Source organism: Uranotaenia lowii, chromosome 3 (genome assembly GCF_029784155.1).
Source record: "Uranotaenia lowii strain MFRU-FL chromosome 3, ASM2978415v1, whole genome shotgun sequence".
Taxonomy (NCBI): domain Eukaryota; kingdom Metazoa; phylum Arthropoda; class Insecta; order Diptera; family Culicidae; genus Uranotaenia; species Uranotaenia lowii.
This window is the reverse complement of record NC_073693.1, coordinates 307,099,218-307,120,601: the sequence shown is the minus strand read 5'-3', so window position 1 is coordinate 307,120,601 and position 21,384 is coordinate 307,099,218. Positions and strand designations below refer to the sequence as shown.

General features: G+C 38.3%; 1 protein-coding gene across 1 annotated transcript; it reads right to left on the bottom strand.

Annotated features, from left to right (window-relative positions):
* Positions 1–60: 60 nt before the first annotated feature.
* LOC129753701 (uncharacterized) lies at positions 61–9,949 on the bottom strand. Its single transcript, XM_055749547.1, has 9 exons — positions 9,702–9,949; positions 9,467–9,631; positions 9,230–9,398; positions 8,474–9,164; positions 2,757–2,761; positions 1,307–1,560; positions 1,076–1,240; positions 846–1,014; positions 61–772 (listed from the first exon to the last, which is right to left on the bottom strand). The coding sequence occupies exons 1-9, from the start codon at positions 9,905–9,907 to the stop codon at positions 68–70; spliced, it is 2,529 nt and encodes an 842-aa protein (XP_055605522.1). The 5' UTR covers positions 9,908–9,949; the 3' UTR covers positions 61–67.
* Between the last annotated feature and the right edge of the window lie 11,435 nt (positions 9,950–21,384).

The window sequence follows — 21,384 nt, the reverse complement described above, 5'->3', positions numbered from 1 at the left end:
TAAAAAAAATTTTAATTTTTAATAAGATATAGTTTTGAACTTCAATCTTGGATACGGCATCAAAGGTTCAATCCAAATAGCCTTTCCGGTCAAAATAGTTCAGCAAATACTCCATCCGGGACTGATACCTCGGTTGATCGAACAATTTCCGCCGAAATTCCACCGCTTCCGAAGTACTGGCCAGCAGATTTCCCAAATCGGCACTGGCCGTATCTTCCATCAGCCGCAGGGGAATCAGGAAGGTGGCAAACATTATCCCCACGAAACCTTTCCGCAGCATTTCCACCTGGATGTCGATGAGGGACGGAAGTTTTTTGCTGTATCCAAGCTTCTCAAGACAATCGATTAAGTGCGAATGGTACTTTTGAAGAAGAAGGTCAAACTGATCCGTAGTCACTTCGTCGGCTGAAGATGTGAACAGCAGATAACTGAGATCAATGGCCGGTGATCCGAAAAATCCGACTGCGTAATCTACCAGAATGCAATCGAGAAGGTTTCCTCGACTGTCCTGTTTGTACATCACATTGTTTACCCAAAGATCTCCATGAGTTAACACATTGAAGCCAGTCGGGTCTCGGGTGTAAACCTGGCAGCCTTTTTGGATTACAGTTTTTTCTAGGTCGAAAAGTTTCTTAGCAATTGACTTGGAGGTTGTGCTCCAGTTTGCGGCAAGTTCGGCACAGGAAATCATACTGTTTTGAAACAGCGGATAGAAATGGTGGATGTCCTCGTTGATGTTCCGGAAGTGATGATTCTTCATAGTTTCTTCATCCTAAAGATAAGATATCTTTTTAAACAATTAACATCAATACTTGAATCATCTGTTATGAACAATACTTGCGTACCACATTGTACAGAAAGGCGGTCGCGGCATGCCATTTGGCAACCCTTTCCAGAACCATTTCCAGCTGATTAAAGTTAAGACCCTGTCTTCGATCAGCTGATCTAAATCCCTGGAGTGCAAGATCTTCGAAGACAAAGTGTTTGGGATTGCTGTGACCAATTGCGTGAACACTGTTAAATTGAAGTGAACTGTAAATTTGTCATAGTTTATCAATAACATGTTTAATTTCACCTGGGTGCCAATTTTTTTGAATAACCAATTGAAGTCAGCAGTTGTTCGACTTTCGGTAGAACATTTTCATACACCGCTATTTCTCTTCCTGCCATATCGAACTCATCAAGCACTTCTTCAATGCCTTCATTTTCAAACGAACTTTTGACAATATAGGTTTGTGTTCTGGAATGGTACAAAAAAAAACAATTATTTAAACCTTACTTAGCCGATACTTTCAAATATCATCACCTTTGATTGTTACTACCAGTCACATAGTTGATATGAACCCGAAGAATGTTGCTGTTGTAGTTCTCTCCTTTCGCGAGGGCAGGGACTACTTTGAACTCCTTGACGGTTATTGAACTTTCACATTGCTCTCGCCGAAGAATTCCTTCCAGATACTCTTTGGTTAGGTATCGATATTTTTCGGAAACGTCTTCCATTTGGACAGCCCAAAACGCAACAACCGGCTTCAACTTAATCAAGTGACTAATTGGTTGTTGCTAGCTCACCAAAAATTTCGACAATCAACGCAATCTTCGAATATAATCAAACATAACAATTGAGGAAAAAAATGATAAGAACAGACACCAGATAGGTGCCGTACCCAAATGTTATGTTTGGCAACGTGGGGGACTCACTGACCTATTCTTGCGCTTCAACCAGAAAAAAACGCACACACGAAGCACGCATACGCCTCAAGCCGTGTTGGTATTTTTTTGTCAATCGTTTATACGCTTCAGTGATTTTTGTGACTATATTTGTCAAAAAATGACTAGGGATTTCTACGAAAATTTGTAATTTTAATTTTAGAAAATTTTAAAGTTTTCCATCTAAATTTCTTAGAGGATTCCATGAAATCGGCTTTTGAAAATCATGAAATGAATCGATCCTAACACTTCGCAAAATTTGCTGAAACCATCATCAATCGTGTTGGAATTTGGATTTTTGTTTTCATTCCTCTTTCGTGTTTGACCAAACGCTCATCTGACGGCTATTAGTATTTACTAAACCGAATGTATTTTGGCAAACACGTGTGGTCTTTATTTCTATGTGTGCTCTTGACCGATGAACGGAGTGTTTGGGATTTGATGGTCAACACCCCGAAATTAAGCTCGCGTGCTCGATATTTCATAACATGGGTGCCTAGTCGGAACATGTGGCCAAAGATTGGCAAAATATTTTTTGAGGAAGTTTAGAAGAATGAGAAAGATGAATTCAACGAAATCATAAGTGAAATAAATATGTTGGAATATGCATTTTGTTGAACAATACGAGAATTAATTTTCTTTTGAATACCTTTGTCGTTAGATAAACTCTTCGCACTTTATGATTAGTTTTATTGAAAAATTTATGGTTACAATTCACTGTTGATTAGATAAGTTAACTTCTCCGGTTTTTTTGCAGATCAAAGCCGGACTCATATGGGTTGTTTCTCATGCATTTTCAAGTATTTCTGCCAAATTTGAGATCTATTGACCTAATCTCTGTTCTGCGCAATGAGTTTTTTGTGAAAAAAGATATATTTTTTTAAAGTTTTCTTATTGAGTTCTAGCAAGCCACTATTAATTAGGAACACAGCGGAGATTGCAGGTTCAAGTCCTGCCGGTGAGCCGTAGTATCTTTTTCGAAAAATTCATAAAATTTACGGCTTATGTTCTTTCGTTCTTTGATACCTCATGTTCCTCTAACTCTTTACATCATCTACGAAAATGAAAATATTGAAAATTACAAACCATTTCTAAGATGTCGATTCAAAATTTTTACCCTTAATTCTTACGCCGAATCCAAACTTGAAAAAGATCCACAATGGTGATCCCAAATGCAAATACCAGAAACAGTTTTATTAATCGGAATTTTCATCTTGATTCACGAGTTGAATAACAAAAGAATAATGCAAGAAAAAATTCATATCAAAAACTAAAAATTCATATTTCAAATACAAAATTTCTGGTTAAGGATTCTGATAAAAACTCGCTATTTAAATTATGAATTTCTGGAATTTTTATTTAAAATTAAGACTTAAGATTCATGAATTCAAAATCTTAATTCAAGTTCAACATGTAGAATTCCAATTCGGAATTCAAATTTAATAATAAGATTCCGATTTAGTTCGAAGTAAAATTTAAACAAAATATTATTTTATATTCAATCAGAGTCAGTTTGAACCACATAACACTATTATATTGCGTTCTTAGATAAACCTAGATTTAAATTCAAATTATTTTTGCAGGATTTAAACACAAAATTAAATTTTTAATCATAACTTTTGATGATAAAAGAACTTAAATTTGATCTTCAGGTAAAAATTCAGCTGGGAATGTATGTGTTGGTTTGTTGTGTAACATTATTTATATTGTAAATACTTACTTCAAAAACAATGTTTAAACTTAAAACTCAAATTTTAATCGAGTTTATAAGAGTTGAAATTCAATCTGATTTGAACCGCAAACATAATTTCATAACTTTTATTTTTAAATTTTTGACACATTATCACCGATGTTTTTTTTTCAAATAAAATCTTCAAGACCCTTTATTTATTTCTAAAAGCTTCATAGAAAAAACTAGAAACTTTAAGTATTTATTTTAGAAAGTTATAATATTAAATGAAGAACTAATAATGCGTGAAGGCACTTAAGGAGGAGTTCGAGTAGACGTTGGGACGCGCTGACCTCAAAGTTTTTCACTTTCGAGAAAAAATCATTTTGATTAAAGAGTGAAAAGTATTAAAAAAGAAGAACTAATATCAAATCAAGTTTAAAATAATTGCTAAGGTGTGCTGTAGTAAAAAACAACAGAATGTGGGAAAAAATCAATCAACTTCAGAAACTTGCAACGCAACGTTTGCAGAAGGTTCCGATTCCGGATTCCAAAGCACAGTTTGTGTTTGGACTTCAAGCCGAATAGTCGACTTTTTATTTTTTTATTTTTAGCCGCATGTAGCCTAGCTACTGTAAAAAATTGCTATTGTTCTCAACAATAGCATACCAAATTTGTGAAATGGCAGCCAAAATGGAGGAAGCGAGAACCAGCACGCTTCGATTTTTTTTCGGACCCGGAAAATCTGAGCTATCAGATCACGCAATATTTCAGTTCCTGCGTAAGAAGATGAATCTGGTTTCCGGGGATCTTCTAGCAATGTACAAGGAACCTAAAGAACATTGTGTATATGTGAAGTTCCAATCCGAAACTCTGCTCAAGGACACGTTACATCGTTTGCCTTCATCGATGGAATTTTGTTATGATGAAATTAACTCGACAACTGTTACATTTTCTGTTGCGTCAACCATTTTCAAATGCGTTCGAGTGTTTAATCTTCCTCCGGAAATAGAAGATAGGGAGTTATCTGAAGTATTTTCGAAATTTGGCACCATACAACGTATGGTACGCGAAAAATATGCATCGGAGACTGGATTTCCAATTTGGACATCTGTCAGAGGTATCCACATGGATATAAAAAAAAGAGGTTCCTTCTACTATACATGTGCGCAACTTCCAGGCTCGCGTTTATTAAAGTCTGTTTCACATAGAATCTGGTCGCATCTTATCATTTACTGTAGTGCCCCTAGTTGTCACATCGCGAATCTATTGACAGTGTTTCGATCCGGATGGTTTGTTTACTCAGTGGTGAAAATTTCATCAAGATTGAAGCAGTCACTCAAAAGTTATCGACGATGGATCGCGAAAGGCGAGAGAAAATTCTGCACACTCACGTAGAGAAACCGACGTGGTCAGAGGTAAAGATCGCGAAATTCCTGATGGAATCGAGTGGATCGGTGGATCGAGCAAAACAAACCAGGTGTAAAAGTGGAACATATGACCGGAAGCTGCGAGCAAAGGTAATTCGATCAGTTCACAATAATCCTGGAATCTCCTTGCGTGATTTGGTGAAAAAGTTCGAGACGAACCACAGTACAGCTCGACGAATTTGTTTGCGAGAAGGCTTGCGTTCGTATCATGCAAGCAAACACCCCAACAGGACGCTGAAACAAAACCTGGTTGCCAAAACCAGGGCAAGGAAGTTGTACAAGAAAGTGTTGACCAAGTATAACGGATGCATTTTGATGGACGACGAAACTTACGTCAAAATGGATTTTGAACAAATACCCGGTAACAAATTTTACCTTGCGAAGCGTAAAGTGAATGTTGCGGGTAGATTCAAGTTTGTTTTCGCAGATAAATTTGCTCGTAAGTTGATGATTTGGCAAGGGATCTGTAGTTGTGGGAAGAAGACTAAGATTATCATCACTGGGGACACAATGAATGGAAATGTTTACAAAGAAGAATGTCTCCAGAAGAGGGCTTTGCCATTCATTCGGTCCCACAAAGGTCCGGTGAAGTTCTGACCGGACCTGGCAAGCTGCCACTGCAGCCGGGATGTCGTTAAGTGGTATAAGGAGAACAATATCGATTTTGTTGAAAAAAGTATCAATCCACCAAACTGTCTGGATTTTCATCCCATCGAGAAATATTGGGCAATAGTTAAGGGCAAACTAAAGAAATGTGGCAGAACCATGAAAAAACCCGCTCAAATGGAAAAGTGGTGGAACAAGATGGCGAATGAGGTTACCAGCAGTACTGTGCAGAAAATAATGGGTGGTATCACAAATAAAGTTCGAAAATTCATCCGAAAAGCTGACGAATGACGAATTAAAGTGCAAAAAAAACCCAGCAAAATGACATTTTTACTTTTGTTGTACGTTATTTCTTTGCGGAGAAATGATCTATTTTATCCGACCAGATTCTATGTGAAACAGACTTTACGACGGCCTATTGAATAAATGCTTCGTTTGTGGTAGTTCCGAGCACATGAAGGCTAACTGCCCTAAACGAGTGACAGCGAATAATCGGTGGCAGTTGCTGATAGTCAAAAAGATAGCATTGCTATGCCTATGCCTTTGTTCGAAATTGATGTAGAAGATCGGAACGCTACGGAGAAAAAATCTGAAATTGTGGACGAATCGAAGCAGATAGCCGAAGAGGATGGGAACCGGGTTGGAGAAAAGGAGAATGCTCCAGAGAATCAGTACGAAGTTTTGGAAACATCTGAAAAAACCGAAGAGCACGATGGCGATGTGATGGCCGAGGAAGAGCAAGCTAACACGAAAACAATTTTGGAGCGGACAAAACGTGGTCGGATTGAAATAAAAGCTGATGGTAGAACTGTGTCCGAAACTTCAACAGAGTCGGAATCGAGAGTGGTGAAGATTGTACCTTCGGCTAGCATTTCGCTAGCTCAAAGTATGCTTACACGTGGTAGATCAAAATCTAAGCAGCAAAGAAAGCATTGATAGGTTGTTTCATTTGACTCAGTAGTTTTGAGCTAAATTGAGATAAATAAATTTGAAAATTTGTTTATGGTGAAGTCTATTTAAATTCCATCGGAGAAAAACACAACTGTAGGATTAATTTTATTTAGATTATAATAAAATGTAATAGAAAAATCGCTAAAATAAAAAAAAAACAAAAAAAGCACCGTTTCCAAATCAGTGAATAATATGTCCTGTCGATGATAACCTGTTTGGTGAGATCCAACTTTTTCCAGATTTCAGACTTTTACATTGTATGATTTTTATATATTCTTGGACATTATGCAAACTAATGCATAAGAAGCGTTTCGTAGGGAACTCCACGCTTTATTCTGCCTCTTGTTCCAATATCTTATGCATTATTTACCCCATGGTTGGCCTGGCCGTAGTGATGTTTGCAGTGCATTAATTTGTCATTTTTTAACAGAATTTATGTTGAGAAGAAAATGAAGGGAGAAGGCCTTACATTTTCCAGGATGCTATCAGTTTTGGCATCGCTCGTAAAAAAAGAAGAAGAATAACTCAGTGCAGAAGCACTTAAACACAAATAATGAGATACTTTTAATACATTTTTTCATTATTGTTTATGTATGAATTGTTCAAGCAAAAATGTTATAGGAAAAATTTCGCACCAGACCCTCCCCCCATGAGGCAGTTCTTCCTACAGCTCTGACCGAAGCTCAGCACTCTAGCCCAGATGGATTCACACCTTCAGTAGGCTTGGAACTTGACGAATTCCTCCAAATCGACTATTGTCATTGTAAAAACCGGGGATGACCTAAAAATGGTACTGATAGGGTATTTTAAAATTAGCAATTCACTGAAGAAAAGTATTGAGGTCGTGGAAGGGAATTTCGATCCAATCCTGATTTTTTTTTTTCATTTGATGTTGTTGCCAAGGTTCCTGTCGATGTTTCTTGTTATTCGGTTTTTTCAAGTTGATTAATTACTAAGCAAAGTTACGATTTAGAGGCATTTTTTAAAAGTACGGGAACTTTATTGTTACTCTGCCTGTATAAGCAAGAAAACCGTTTTGAGTTCAATGAAACAGTTACAGCATGTAATTTATCATTTCATTGTAGCTCCCCAGAATATAATTGTCGTTTTGAGTAATTGTTAATGAACATTTGATGAAATATAAATTTTGTAAGTAATGATTAGAAAAATGCTTGCACAAGCAAACCACATCTGGTAGAATAGCAAAGTTTTTAACTGTTGCTTTTTGTTAATCCCTTTTTGAATACAAAAAGGCACTAGTGAAAGAACAGTTGTTCATCAACCTTCTAGTGTTCCAAACTGGCTTTATTTTTGTATATGACAAAAAGATGCAGGAAACTGATCAGTTGAGGAGTTGAGCACGTACTGATAGTTTTGACATGATAAAGGTTTTTTTTTTAAACCACAATAGACCAAAAGATTAATCAATTTTTTTGTAAGGTTTACTAACATAGCACACCGGATCAGCAAAATAATTATCTATAAATAACATCAAGCTTATTTTTCCTTCCGTAGTCTCAACATTTGACCCATAAAAACCTTCTCAAGAAAGAAAAAAAATCATAAAACGTTCGTCGCCAAGCGTCACCCAATCGAAATATGTCAAACTTGGCTAGAGAACTGTCAGCGATTCCGTTATAAATCGATATCGATCGTGTTGATGTTTTGACTTTTCCTAGTTAGACATACTTCGTAGTGGGTGACGCTTTGCGAAGAACGTGTAAACACGTTCGTCGCCATGCGACCCATATTCGTGTGACGGGTGTATTTCCTGAAAGGCCACGTCACATCAAAAACGTGTGACGCTCTCTTACTCAAGTTAGCCACTCAGTTTAGCCACACGTTTCAAATGGTGGAGTTCTCCCTTTTTTATTTTTCACTGCGAGAATTTCTTTATGCCCGGCTAGTAAAACTACCAAAATGAGCGTGGCGACGAACGTGTTAAGTAAACTTCAGGGTATAAAAATTGCTAGAAAGACTCGTTTGCTCAAGTGATCAATAAAATTAATTTTTTTATTTTACAAAACCTGCTACTGCTTTTGCAAATTGCTCTCATATATTTAACCAAATGTCCAATGTGTTGCACATATTTAGCTTTAATCGAAATAACCCTTCCGATCGAAATAGTTCAGCAGGTACTCCATTCTTGAGTAAAACTTTGGATTTTGGTACAACTGTTTCCGGAAAGCAATAGCTTCTGGTGTTTCATCGAGTAGACCTGCCATGTCAGCATGAGCCGTATCTTCGAGCATTCGCAGAGGTAACATAAAAGTAACATACAATACTCCAACAAATCCTTTCCGCAACATTTCTACCTGAATGTCCAGCAGAGTTGGCATTTTCTTGGGGTAGCCAATTTTCTTTAAACAATCGACCAAATGGCAATAGTAGTCCTGGATCAGAAGGTCGAATTGGTCGGTGGTAACTTCTTCCGAGGAGGATGTGTAAAGCAAATAGCTGAGGTCCAAGGCAGGGGATCCGAAGAAAGTGAGCGCAAAATCAACCAGTAGACAATCCGTTGTGTTACCCTTGTCGTCAAACTTTAGCATAACATTGTTGATCGACAGGTCTGCGTGATTCAATACGTTGAAAGTATTTGCGTCCGCAGTGTACACTTCAGAGCACTTGGATATAACAGTTTTTTCAAGGTCCATCAGTTTTTTCGCAATAGATCCGGAGGTTGTGGACCAATTCTGGGCTAGCTGAGCACATGCGATTACACTGTTCCTAAAAAAGGCATGAAAGTATTTTACGTCTTCACTGATGTTGGGTATATGATGATTTTCCATTGTTTTTGGATCCTAAGAAGGTAAAAAAGACTTTCTTCTTGAGCGTTTGTAAAACATGTTTTTCTAACATTACTCACCAAACTATACAAGTAAGCAGTTGTTGCGTGGAATAATGCTAACTTTCTAAGGATCATTTGCAACTGTTGGTAGTTGAGGCCAGTTTTGCGATCAGCTGCGATGAAATTTTGGGATGTGAGATCCTCGAAGACAAAGTGTTTCGGATTCGTATCACCGATGGCAAGCGCACTGTACATTTTTTGAGAAAAAATCCCCGTTTAGTTCCAATAAAATAAGGGTAAGATACAATCATTTACGCTGGAGTTAGCTTGATGTCACATCCGGAGGAAATCAGAATCCGTTGTACCTTGGGCAGGATGTCTTTGTAAACGCAAATCTCTCTCTGGAAAACGTCATACTCTTCCAGCATCTCAGCCATACTTTCGTTCTCGAGGACGGTCTTCACTATGTAAGTTTTGACCCTAAACAAACATAAACTTTCATTAGTATAAATTCAATATAAAAAAAGTTATTTGTTCAATTTCCACAAACTTTTCCTCTCCCGTTCCATCAACAAAATTTATCCTAACTCGTAATATGTCACTGCTGAAGTTTTGTCCTTTTGCCAATGCTGGTACAATGCCGAAGGAAGACACGGTAAGAGATTCATCCTTGAGGTCTTTCGAAAGAATGTTTCCCAAATATTCTTTAGTGATGTGTTGATACTTTTGCACTTTGATGGTTTCAACTGAGGCCATTTTAATTCCAGAGAGAATCAACCACACCAGACTACAGGTTGGAGTACTGTAAACATTTGCTTCCAAATGCAGGAATGAATTTCTACCAACGAGCTCATATCAGTGGAAGAGATAAGTGATATCGATGCTGAACAATGGACCGGTTTTTTTTCGTTCACAATCAAAAAATTAGATGGTCAGTAATATAGACATAATTTCTTGAATCTCTATCAAATGTTTAAAATTCACGACGGTTTAGATCACCGCTGGATGTAATTTTTCGAGGTTTCTTTTGTTGATTTTGTTCGGTGATGTTTTTAAAAAATTCGCTAGTTTTACGTTTCGGTCTACTTTATTCGATTTAGAGCAGAGAGGAAGCCCTAGTAGGCGGAAAAAATGCTTTTTTTTTCTGAGGATGGGCGAATAAGGTAGACCAAAACATAATACTAGCGAATTTTTAAAAACATCACCGAACAAAATCAACAAAAGAAACCCCGAAAAATGTTGAAAATTTATCTTCAATTGATGATTGAGGGATTAAAGAGACAGAATAACAATTTCAATAAACATATACATAAAGTTACGAATTTCAACACAACAGTTTTAGAAAATTTATAAAATCTGACATCCCATTGCAAACGCCGCAATCAAACGACGTTTCACAATAACAATTAAACAATCTTTTCCCTGGACAGTCAATATTTTCTTGATTCGCTCTGGTTTTCCGCTTAGTGAGAAAAAATATTTAAAATAATCTAATATTTTTTTTACTCTATGTCTTGTGGATTTGTCTCATGTCTCATGCCCCATGTCTCATGTCTCATGTCTCATGCCTCATGTCTCATGTCTCATATCTCATGTCTCATGTCTCATGTCTCATGTCTCATGTTTCATGTTTCATGTCTCATGTCTCATGTCTCATGTCTAATGTCTCATGTCTCATGTCTCATGTCTCATGTTTCAAGTCTCATGTCTCATGTTTCATGTCTCATGTCTCATGTCTCATGTCTCATGTTTCAAGTCTCATGTCTCATGTTTCATGTCTCATGTCTCATGTCTCATGTCTCATGTCTCATGTCTCATGTCTCATGTCTCATGTCTCATGTCTCATGTCTCATGTCTCATGTCTCATGTCTCATGTCTCATGTCTCATGTCTCATGCCTCATGTCTCATGTCTCATGTCTCATGTCTCATGTCTCATGTCTCATGTCTCATGTCTCATGTCTCATGTCTCAAGTCTCATGTCTCATGTCTCATGTCTCATGGCTCATGTCTCATGTCTCATGTCTCATGTCTCATGTCTCATGTCTCATGTCTCATGTCTCATGTCTCATGTCTCATGTTTCATGTCTCATGTCTCATGTCTCATGTTTCATGTCTCATGTTTCAAGTCTCATGTCTCATGTCTCATGTCTCATGTCTCATGTCTCATGTCTCATGTCTCATGTCTCATGTCTCATGTCTCATGTCTCATGTCTCATGTCTCATGTCTCATGTCTCATGTCTCATGTCTCATGTCCCATGTCTCATGTCTCATGTCTCATGTCCCATGTCTCAGGTCTCATGTTTTATATCTCAGGTCTAATGTCCCATGTCTTATGTCTCATGTCTCTGGTCTCAGGTCTCAGTTCTCAGGTCTCAGGTGTCATGTCTAAAGTCTCAATTCTCAGGTCTCAGGTCTCAAGTCTTAGGTCTCTGGTCTCAGGTCTCAGGTGTCATGTCGAAAGTCTCAGGTCTCAGGTCTCATGTCTCAATTGTCAGGTATCAAGTTTCAGAACGAGTTCAGAAAAAATTTCTTCGTTATGCTCTGCGTCGACTGCCCTGGCGAGACCCCGTAAGGCTACCGCCTTACTTACAAAGATGCGCTCTTCTGTCTATATCGACTCTGAGTCAAAGAAGAACATATTTGCAAAGAATGTTTGTATACGATATCCTGACAAACACTGTTGACTGTCCACAATTGCTCCAAAGCTTGAGTTTACACGCCCCAGCACGCCGTTTGCGCAACCAAACCACCTTTTGGCTACCTAGAAGCAGAACAGTTTTTGGACAAAACCACCCGCTTAATCGATGTTGTCAAGTCTTCAACGATGTGTCACACTTGTTTGACTTCAATGTATCCAAATCAATGTTTAAATGTGCAATCCGTGACGTTCCCTAGCATTAACATAACTTTAATTTAATCATAAGTTAATTTTAATACTCGGTCTGTATGACGGCAGTCAAAGACTTAAATAAATAAATAAATAAAAGGGTTAAAAAACAAGGTTTTCGGGAATTAACACAGTTTTTTTGCACTGTTTGTTTTACGAGGTACGTATATCAGTGTAAAAAATCTTACTGCATTACGAAAAAAACAAAAACCAACATAAACGAGTCGCATTTTTTTTTTGAATATTTATTGTCTGGACATTCTGGACATTCTAGTTGTGAAATATCCAGAATCCGGCAATAGAATAATTCCAATTCCCCCTCTAAGGAAGTTCATTGTAGAAGTAGAGCCTGATTTGTGGGTGCAGCAAATGGTTTCTTATTTTTCTTGAAGTTTTGATACCCTTTAATTAAATCGAAAGAATCGTTTACACGTGACATGAATCATCATGAAATTTTGCATTCTTGAAATGATAATCATAAAAAAAACTAACTGAAAATCGTGATCGTTGGACAAACGATTAGTTCTCTAAAACTTACCGAAGTTACAATCTATAGTAGCCATCATAGCATTGATGGCGCTATCAATCCGTATCTAGTAAATCAGTCGACTTAGTTTTGGCACCAGGTTCAATCGCTAAAAACCACTCATCATCGCCGATGCTTGACAAACGGAAAACCGGATTTGTCTACGATTTGAGTGTTTGAACAAAGTACAATTTCGCTTAGCACTAGGTATAATAGTAGATTATACAGCCTTAGCAGCGAAGTTGCCGATTAAATTCAAGCAATTCATTGTTGCAAATCCCCTCGTGTTTTATTTTCACTATTGCAGAGTGTTTAATGATAGTGTACAAAGTGCATACCTGGTTGACAAATGATCTGTAGTTAGTAAGTTTTTTTATGACCGTAAATAATAGATTAGTCTGGGGAAGGTGCCCATTTATCAATTCAGCTGCAATATTTCAACAACTACAATAATGGGGCAATTTTTTCTAGGGAATATTTTTATTCAATTTATGTTTACTATTTGACAGTTTGTGGTGGAAGTTTTCAGATTTTTCCTAAATTTTAAAATTTGGTTCATTTTTGCGATTTAAAGGAGTCCATAAATTCATATGAAATAAGCAACATCAAATGGGCTAGATAATGGTAATTTTTGCAGAATATTTGGTGATGTAGACAATGTACCGTATTTAGTAAACTTTAAACAATTTAAAGCTTTTTTACGGTTTTTTTTCATTTTTTCTATATTACCTTCAAAACTTTGTGCCAATTTTTTTAACTGAAAAGTTGATAAAATTTCAATCCGTTTTGTTATGCTATTTTATGATTTTCATTGAAAAACGACAAAGCTATGTTAATTCAAAATTATGCTTTCACGAACAAATGTCTCGGAAAACCTATTTTTTGATTTTTCAAAAATCGTATACTTTAAATCGCAATAATAAATTGAATTTGAGAAACACAAGGTTCGTTGAAAAAATATATAACTCTGGATTTGATTTAAAAACTTACTTTGTTGAAAAAAATTCCGTTGTTATTTGAATCTATGTTTTATAATTTAGATTCAGAAGAATAATTTTTGAAATTTTTTTTTACTAAATAGGACAGAGTGGGGATACTTGATCCCATTTTCTTATTTTCATCATATCTTTAAAGAAAAATTTAGAATCTCGCCGTCTTTTACAGTTTCTGAAAGCGTGATATTTCGAATTTACATGCGCCAAAATTGAACTGTTGTTACGAATATAAAAGCAGCGGCTAGACCAGCCAAGGCAAGGTACTCTAAAAGTACGGAACCTCAGGGCCGGCTGGCTACTGGGTAACCAAGGACTTTACGGATAAAATACAAGAAATCTGGAAATTCATGTTACTTTGCGTTTTTTTATTAACGTTTTCTTGTGGCGTGTTGTCTGTGTGTATAAACAATGTTCTGTGTCTTGTGTGGCGTGTTATTGTTTCACTAACCGTTTTGCTGCTGTTACTGCTGCGTCGCGACGTCGTAGTTCCGGAAATCCAGTTCCGGAAGCAGGAGGGCCGTCGATTTAAGGGCGTATCGACGGGGTGCCGAAACCGTCGGCGCCAGCGGGCGTTGCTGGACTCGGTCGTTGCAGGCGTCTTCCTTCGTTGACTATTAATCGGCCTGCCCACGAGAGTGCCCCGTATCCGGACAGGACGAGAAGGGAAGTCCTCCTTAATAATTAGGGATCCGCAGAACCCGAGGACGAAGATGCTTGTCCTTTACGTATTAGGCGCGAGACCACAAAGGGTCTGCGGGCCGAGCCGTGACGAAGACAATCCGGTATCCGGGTGAATTCCGTAGACTTTCACAAACACTTAACAGGAACTTGACTTCACACACGGACGCCTGGTACAGAAGAGAGCCGAATTTTCCTGAAGCAAGCTTCTTTTTCGCCTTCCATGTTCTCTCTTTCTTTCCTCCTTTTTCTCCTCTGTGAATTGACAGCAGCCAGCAGTAAAGTGTAGCCTACTGTGGTGCTATCTTGTTGTGAGACTCGACAAGGAACATGAATTTTCTAGAGCTAAATATACAATACTACAAAAATGAAAACAAAAATCAAACGATTTGTAACCAACCGGTTACACTGTAGGGATCCAGAGTAATATTTCAGAAAATTAAAAAAAAAAAGATTAACCTTTGATCTGAAATTAAGGCATTCTGAAGTTCGTATTATTTCTCGAAGTATTGGAAGTATTATTTTTGATACATTTTGTTCATGTTGGAAACATTTGAAAATAGTTAAAAAGATCTTTAAGGCACATTTTGTTAAAATTTTCATCAAAAGTTCAATAATTCAGAAAATATATTTTTTTTTTTAATTTTCTAAAGTAACTGCATTGCTGTTTTGCTCCATTTGGGACATTTTTCTACAACAATAGATTTTTTAGACTCCAGTTAAGAGATATAGCTCAGGGATCAAGTATCCCCATTCTCCTATTCTCTTGATCTTTGATTTAAAAAAAAAATGTATCGGAGAATTTGTTTTAATGTCAAAGGTGAACAGTTTCTTAAACATGGATGTTAGTCTTTCTAGATTTAGAATATGGTACATTTTTTAAAATTATGAAACAGATGTCATTAGGAAAATATTTCATATTATAAGATTAAAATTCTTAAAAAAGTTCTGGCAAGTTACAAGGAATGGGTTCATGGTATATTTTTTTACTTTTTACCATATTTTTATTTATGTGTGAGATTTTAGAAAATATATGAATACAAATGTAGAAAAAAATTTTTTTTAAAGGAGTTTTTGAAAAACGCTTTCATTACAATTTACAACAGATTTGAAAGATCGAATAATTTTTTTCTATTTTTTTTAATTATCTTTCTGCACAATGCACAATGGAAAAAAAGTGTATTAAATTGAACAAAGATAAACCTATCTTGTGCGATTTTTTTCTGAATAATCGAATGGAGGTTATTTGAGCCACCGCACGCTTCAGAAAATGGAGTTATGACGGTTTTTACCCTCAATTCTCCTATAGTTTTCAATTATTTCCGAAAAAAGCATGTTCGGACTTGAACCAAATGGGACGAATCTTGTGTGATTTTTTCCAAAGAATCCAATGAAGGCTGTTTAAGCCACCGCACGCATCGGAAAATGGAGTTATGGCTGTTTTTACCCTCGATTCCCCTACATTTTTTCAATTATTTCAGAAAAAACATGTTCGGACTTGTAAATTTTGAACCAAATGGAGCGTATCTTGTGTGATTTTTTCCGAGAAATCCAACGAAGCATATTTGAGTCACGGAACGCTTTGGAAACATGAGTTATGGCTGTTTACCCTCAATTTCCCAACATTTTTCAATTTATTAAGAAAACTGACGATAAAACAGCGATAATTCCGTGCGGTGGCTCAAATAGGTTTCGTTGAGTTCCTCGAAAAAAAATAACATAAAATACGTCCCATTCTATTCAAAACTTTCAAGTCCGAACAGACTTTTTCTCAAATAATTGAAAAATGTAGGGGAATTTAGGGCAAAAACAGCCTTAACTCCATTTTCCAAAGAGTGCGGTAGCTCAAACAGCCTTCATTGGATTCCTCAAAAAATTACATAGGATAAGTCTCATTTGGTTTAAAATTTTCAAGTCCGAACATGATTTATCTGAGCTTAAGAGTGATACGGTCAAAATTTGGTCAATATCAACTTGACGTATTTCTTTCAATTTTGCATTTTAAAAACCTGAACACCCCTCATTTTGAAGGTGTGTGTGTGTAGAATGTTGTTTCTATTTTGATTTTGGAATTCACTCATCAGTTGTCAAAATGCCGTCCAAGGTAGAAGAGCAGCGTTTCAAAATTTTGCTCGCGCATCGTGAAAATCCGAGCTACTCGCACGCAAAGCTGGCAAAATCGCTAAAAAGTTGCCAAATCAACTGTTACAAATGTAATGAAAATGTTTGGGGAACGTTTGCGACAGCCAGGAAGTCTGGATCGGGGGGAAATCGAAAACCGGAAGCCGCTAAGACGACAAAGAGAGTTGCCGTTAGTTTCAAGCGAAACCCTAACCTCTCTCTCCGAGATGCCGCAAATAAGCTGGGTGTATCGTCTACAACCGTGCATCGAGCCAAAAAACAAGCCGAACTATCGACTTACAAGAAGATAGTGACTCCAAATCGCGATGATAAACAAAATACGACGGCCAACGCGCGATCCCGGAGGCTGTACACGACGATGCTGACGAAGTTTGACTGCGTGGTAATGGACGACGAGACCTACGTCAAAGCCGCCTACAAGCAGCTTCCGGGACAGGAGTTTTATACGGCAAAAGGAAAGCGAAAGGTAGCAGATATTTTCAAGCACATGAAACTGTCAAAGTTCGCGAAGAAACATCTGGTTTGGCAAGCCATCTGTACTTGTGGCTTAAAAAGCAGCATTTTCATAGCTTCCGGGACTGTCAACCAAGAAATTTACGTGATTGGGGTTTTGAATAAACGTCTGCTGACTTTCCTGAAGAAACACGGTTGTTCCGTACTGTTTTGGCCGGATTTGGCATCTTGCCATTACGGTAAAAAGGCCATGGAGTGGTAAGCCGCCAACAACGTGCAGGTGGTTCCCAAGGACAAGAACCCTCCCAACACGCCAGAGCTCCGCCCAATTGATAAATACTGGGTTATTGTCAAGCGGAACCTAAAGAAGACCAAAACAAACTGCTAAGGACGAGCATCAGTTCAAGGCAAACTGGCGTTCTGCGGCGAAGAAAGTGGACAAGGTGGCAGTACAAAATCTGATGGCAGGGGTTAAGCGTAAGGCCAGGCAATTCGGATTTGGAAAGACGGAAGCCTAACTGAATATTTTTCGTGAATTTTATACTAATTAAACTTGAAAAAGAAATTTCGTTGATTTTTGAAATACATGATTTCACCGATTTACACGCGTTTTCCCTTGACCAAATTTTGACTGTATCACCCTTTAATATGGCTCGATGAAATGAATCCTCAGTAATAGACTTGCAGTCAGCAATTGTTGATTAGATACGCTTTTACTTTATTTGGAAGCATGACGTTTCATCGAATGCTTCTTTTAATCTCCGGTAGAATCAAAATAAAACATAATAATTAACGCATTCGTCAATTTTCGACTAATAAGCACAAAACCAATTTTCATTGAACACCATTATTGCACACAGCTGATTGAACTCTTCTTCCATACTATCTTGTTTATCATCCGCCGGTAAATATTTCTATTTTGATAAATAACATCAAGTTGTTGACAGTCACGTGGCTCACGGAAATAACTAAAATAACTGACTTTGGAGGGAAACAAAAAGTTGCGTAGCATGAGGCCTGTTCAATTTAGTGCTAAAGATTACATAATAATTTAGACTTATAAAATTAATTTGTCATTGGTATAATGAACTGAAACTAAATCGGATTTATTAGTAGTTTGAAAAAATTCATAGCTAACACTTTCTTTCTGAATTGAAAAAAAAAACAAATAAAATGAGTTTGCATTTTTAGAATTGGAAGTAACCATCATCATTTGCTCTCGAGGGGGTTTAAATCTTCCTAGTTCATTCAGCTCGAAACCCGTTATCATCAAGAGTGCCAAAATGAAATAGATTCGCAAATCATCCCCCCTTTCCATTGAACAAACCTGCTTCCTCGCCTCTCTAATCAATTGAACCAAACGGCAACCGGCACTTGATAACCGAACAAATAAACGAACCCATATCGCACGTTCGGTAGTTTTAGAGAAGCGCTTACTGAAATCGGTCGTAGTCGTAGATTTGTTTGATACGTGCGGTCGTCGGTTCAATTCGCAATATTTTGCTTGCTCGTTCGTTAACCTAAAACTCACGATGGCTTTCAATAAGGATGAAATGCACCCACCCTCATGGATGGTGCAGTCATTTTTCGAAACCGTTCTGCGACATTCGGAAAAGGATGAGAAACTTCAGGTGGGGGAAATTAAGATTGTTCCCGGTTCTAGACCCGGTGATCATTTTGCGAGCATCATTTTCCGCGCCCGAGTGGGTTACGAGAGTCGTGGGAAGAAAAGCGAGCTGTCACTGATCGTCAAAACCATACCGGATGAGGAAGGAATGAAGCGTGATTTGCTGAAGAATGGCGCACTTTTTGAAACGGAAACCGTGATGTACGAAACGGTGCTGGCCAAGATGCATCAACTGTTTGAATCGGTGGGGTACGATACGAAACTGGCACCACGGTAAGATTGATTTTTATTGTAATTTTGTATTCGAAAAAACTGAAATGAAGGTTTGTTATACAGCCTGTCGTTAAAAGAAGAATGGCTTTAGCAGGGGAGTGTCAAATTTTCTCTTTTAAAGAATTGCAACCAAAAAATATACAGCAGTTTTTCTATACACCACTTCAAATAGAATCCCAGGTGCTCATTTCAAAAATCTGAACAAACACACTTTCTACTAACCCATATAATCATTCTATACCTTAGGCGTTTGATAATTCGTAAGAGCCTATTTTGACGACCCTAGTGTACAAAACTGAACAATCTGGTTTAATGCGTAATTGATTTTATTAAGGAGATCTTTATATTGTTAAAATTAAAATGGCTTGTGAGTTTTTATCAAACTAGAAAATAAAACAATAACTATAAGTCATCGGAATCGCTAAAACATTAGATAAATGAGGTTGTACCACAAATTAAAAGAACATTTTCCTGCCGATACCTCTTCTATGTCGAAGAATTGGAGGCACCAAGCGTTGAGGATCTTTGCCAAACGCAATATCTGCTGATTATTAAGTATTCCCCTATTGGAAGCAAAGAAGACGACGACTCATCATAGCAGTCTGTAAACTTAGCTGTTAAATAAAATCACTTTCCATTCTTATTGTAGACAACGTCAGACGTATTTTAGCTTAAATCCGGTCTACGACACACCTCCCAATAGGTTGTGGGCCCAGACTAAAATGGAAAAGAATGGTATCGTCAAGCTAACCAACGAAAATTACGATTCGTGGAAGCTTGAAGTTGAGTTCCTGCTTATTCGAGAGGGACTGTGGAAGTATATCTGTCCCGGAACCAGGCCGGAAGAGGCTGCTGATGGAAGCAACGTGACTGCGGTGGCTGCCTGGGACGATGGTGATCAGCGAGCACGAGCGACGGTTGGCTTGTTGCTGAGTCGGAGTCAACATTCGTACATCCGGAACACGAGAACGGCGAAGGAAGTTTGGTCCAACTTAGCGAAACAGCACGAGAACAAGTCGCTATCCTCCAAAGTGCAGTTATTGAAGCAGATCTGTGACCTGAGGTACCATGACGGCGACGATATTGAGGCCCATTTGGTGGAGTTCGAGAATCTGTTCGAGAAACTGGCCAACGCAGGGACGAAGCTGGACGATGACTTGCAAGTGGTACTGGTTTTTCGAAGTTTACCAAGTACATTTGATGCACTCACTACGACCCTTGAAAACCGGACGGATGATGAACTTACTTTGGCACTCGGGAAGGATAAAATTGTCAATGAAGTTCAGAAGCAGAAGGCTACAGTTCCGGCAGACATGGCGGTGTTGAAAATGGACGGGAAGCAGAAACAAGTCATCATTTGTCATCTTTGCGGTAATGCTGGCCACAAAAAGCGTTACTGTGAAAAATGGCGAAAAGTCAAGGAAGAAAATTCTCCAAGGCAACCAAACACAAGTTCGAGGTCGGTTGCTAGGCATCAAGCGAAGGTGAGATCTGCTTACTCTGACGAGCAGTTTGTTTTCGGTACGTGGGAAGACTCCAAAGTAAGCTGGATCGTGGATTCAGGAGCCAGTTCCCACATGTGTGCTGATCGGAAGAATTTTATATCGCTCGACAAACCACAATCGAATACCCCGAGATTTGTGACGGTTGCGGATGGGAAGAAGGCTCAAGTTAAAGGCATTGGAAGTTGCCGGATTTCATGCTATGGCGAAGATGTTACACCGAAGACAATCGTGTTGAACAATGTCCTCTATATCCCGGATTTGGACTTGAACCTTGTGTCAGTCGGAAAGCTGGTTGAGAAAGGTGCAACGGTGACATTCAATTCAAAAGGGTGTTACGTCATGAGCGGAAATCGGATTGCTGCGGTAGCTACATGGAAGAAAGGCCTCTATCATTTACGTGTGGCTGAGTCGGCGAATTTGGTGCAGGCTGACTGTCGTGAAAAGGATTGCATTCATGACTGGCACCGAAAACTGGGACATCGAGATTTGCAAGCCGTCCAAGAGATCGAGTCGAAAAAGTTGGCAACTGGAATCACGATTCGGAAGTGCAAAGCGGAGATATCGTGCGAAGCGTGCCTACAGGGGAAATTTGCACGTCTACCTTTTCCCAAGGATTCTCAACGGAAATCGACAGCGGTGTTGGATTTGGTTCACAGCGATCTCTGTGGGCCGATGCTTGAGCTTGAGCTTGAGCTTAGATAAACCGTACATTTCAGTAGTTGCTACTCCGTGATTGACAAGAACCATCAAAATTGTACATAGATCCAAATAAATGGGGCTTGGGATTAGCTTACCATTTTCTGTGTACACGTTTCGAAGGTTCCTGATCTTATATGGTCAATAACGGCGCCGGCCACGTCCTTACGGTTCATCGGGGGAAAAGGAAGGATTGTTAGTTCGACTTCCGTTGCTACTAGAGACCGAATACACCTCTAAATCTCCACGGTCGTCACAGGAAGGGTGGTTTGTTAGTGGGGAAGGAAAATAAGATCTGGATTCCCTTTGGAAAGGGATGTGATCAAAGCAAAGTTAAATATTTAGTGATCGTCGCGTCGCACACTATCGAGTACATCGCGGTTTTATTTAGAGCAAATACGTCCTAACGTGGTATTGTCATACGCGTACAATGCCACCGATGCAATCAC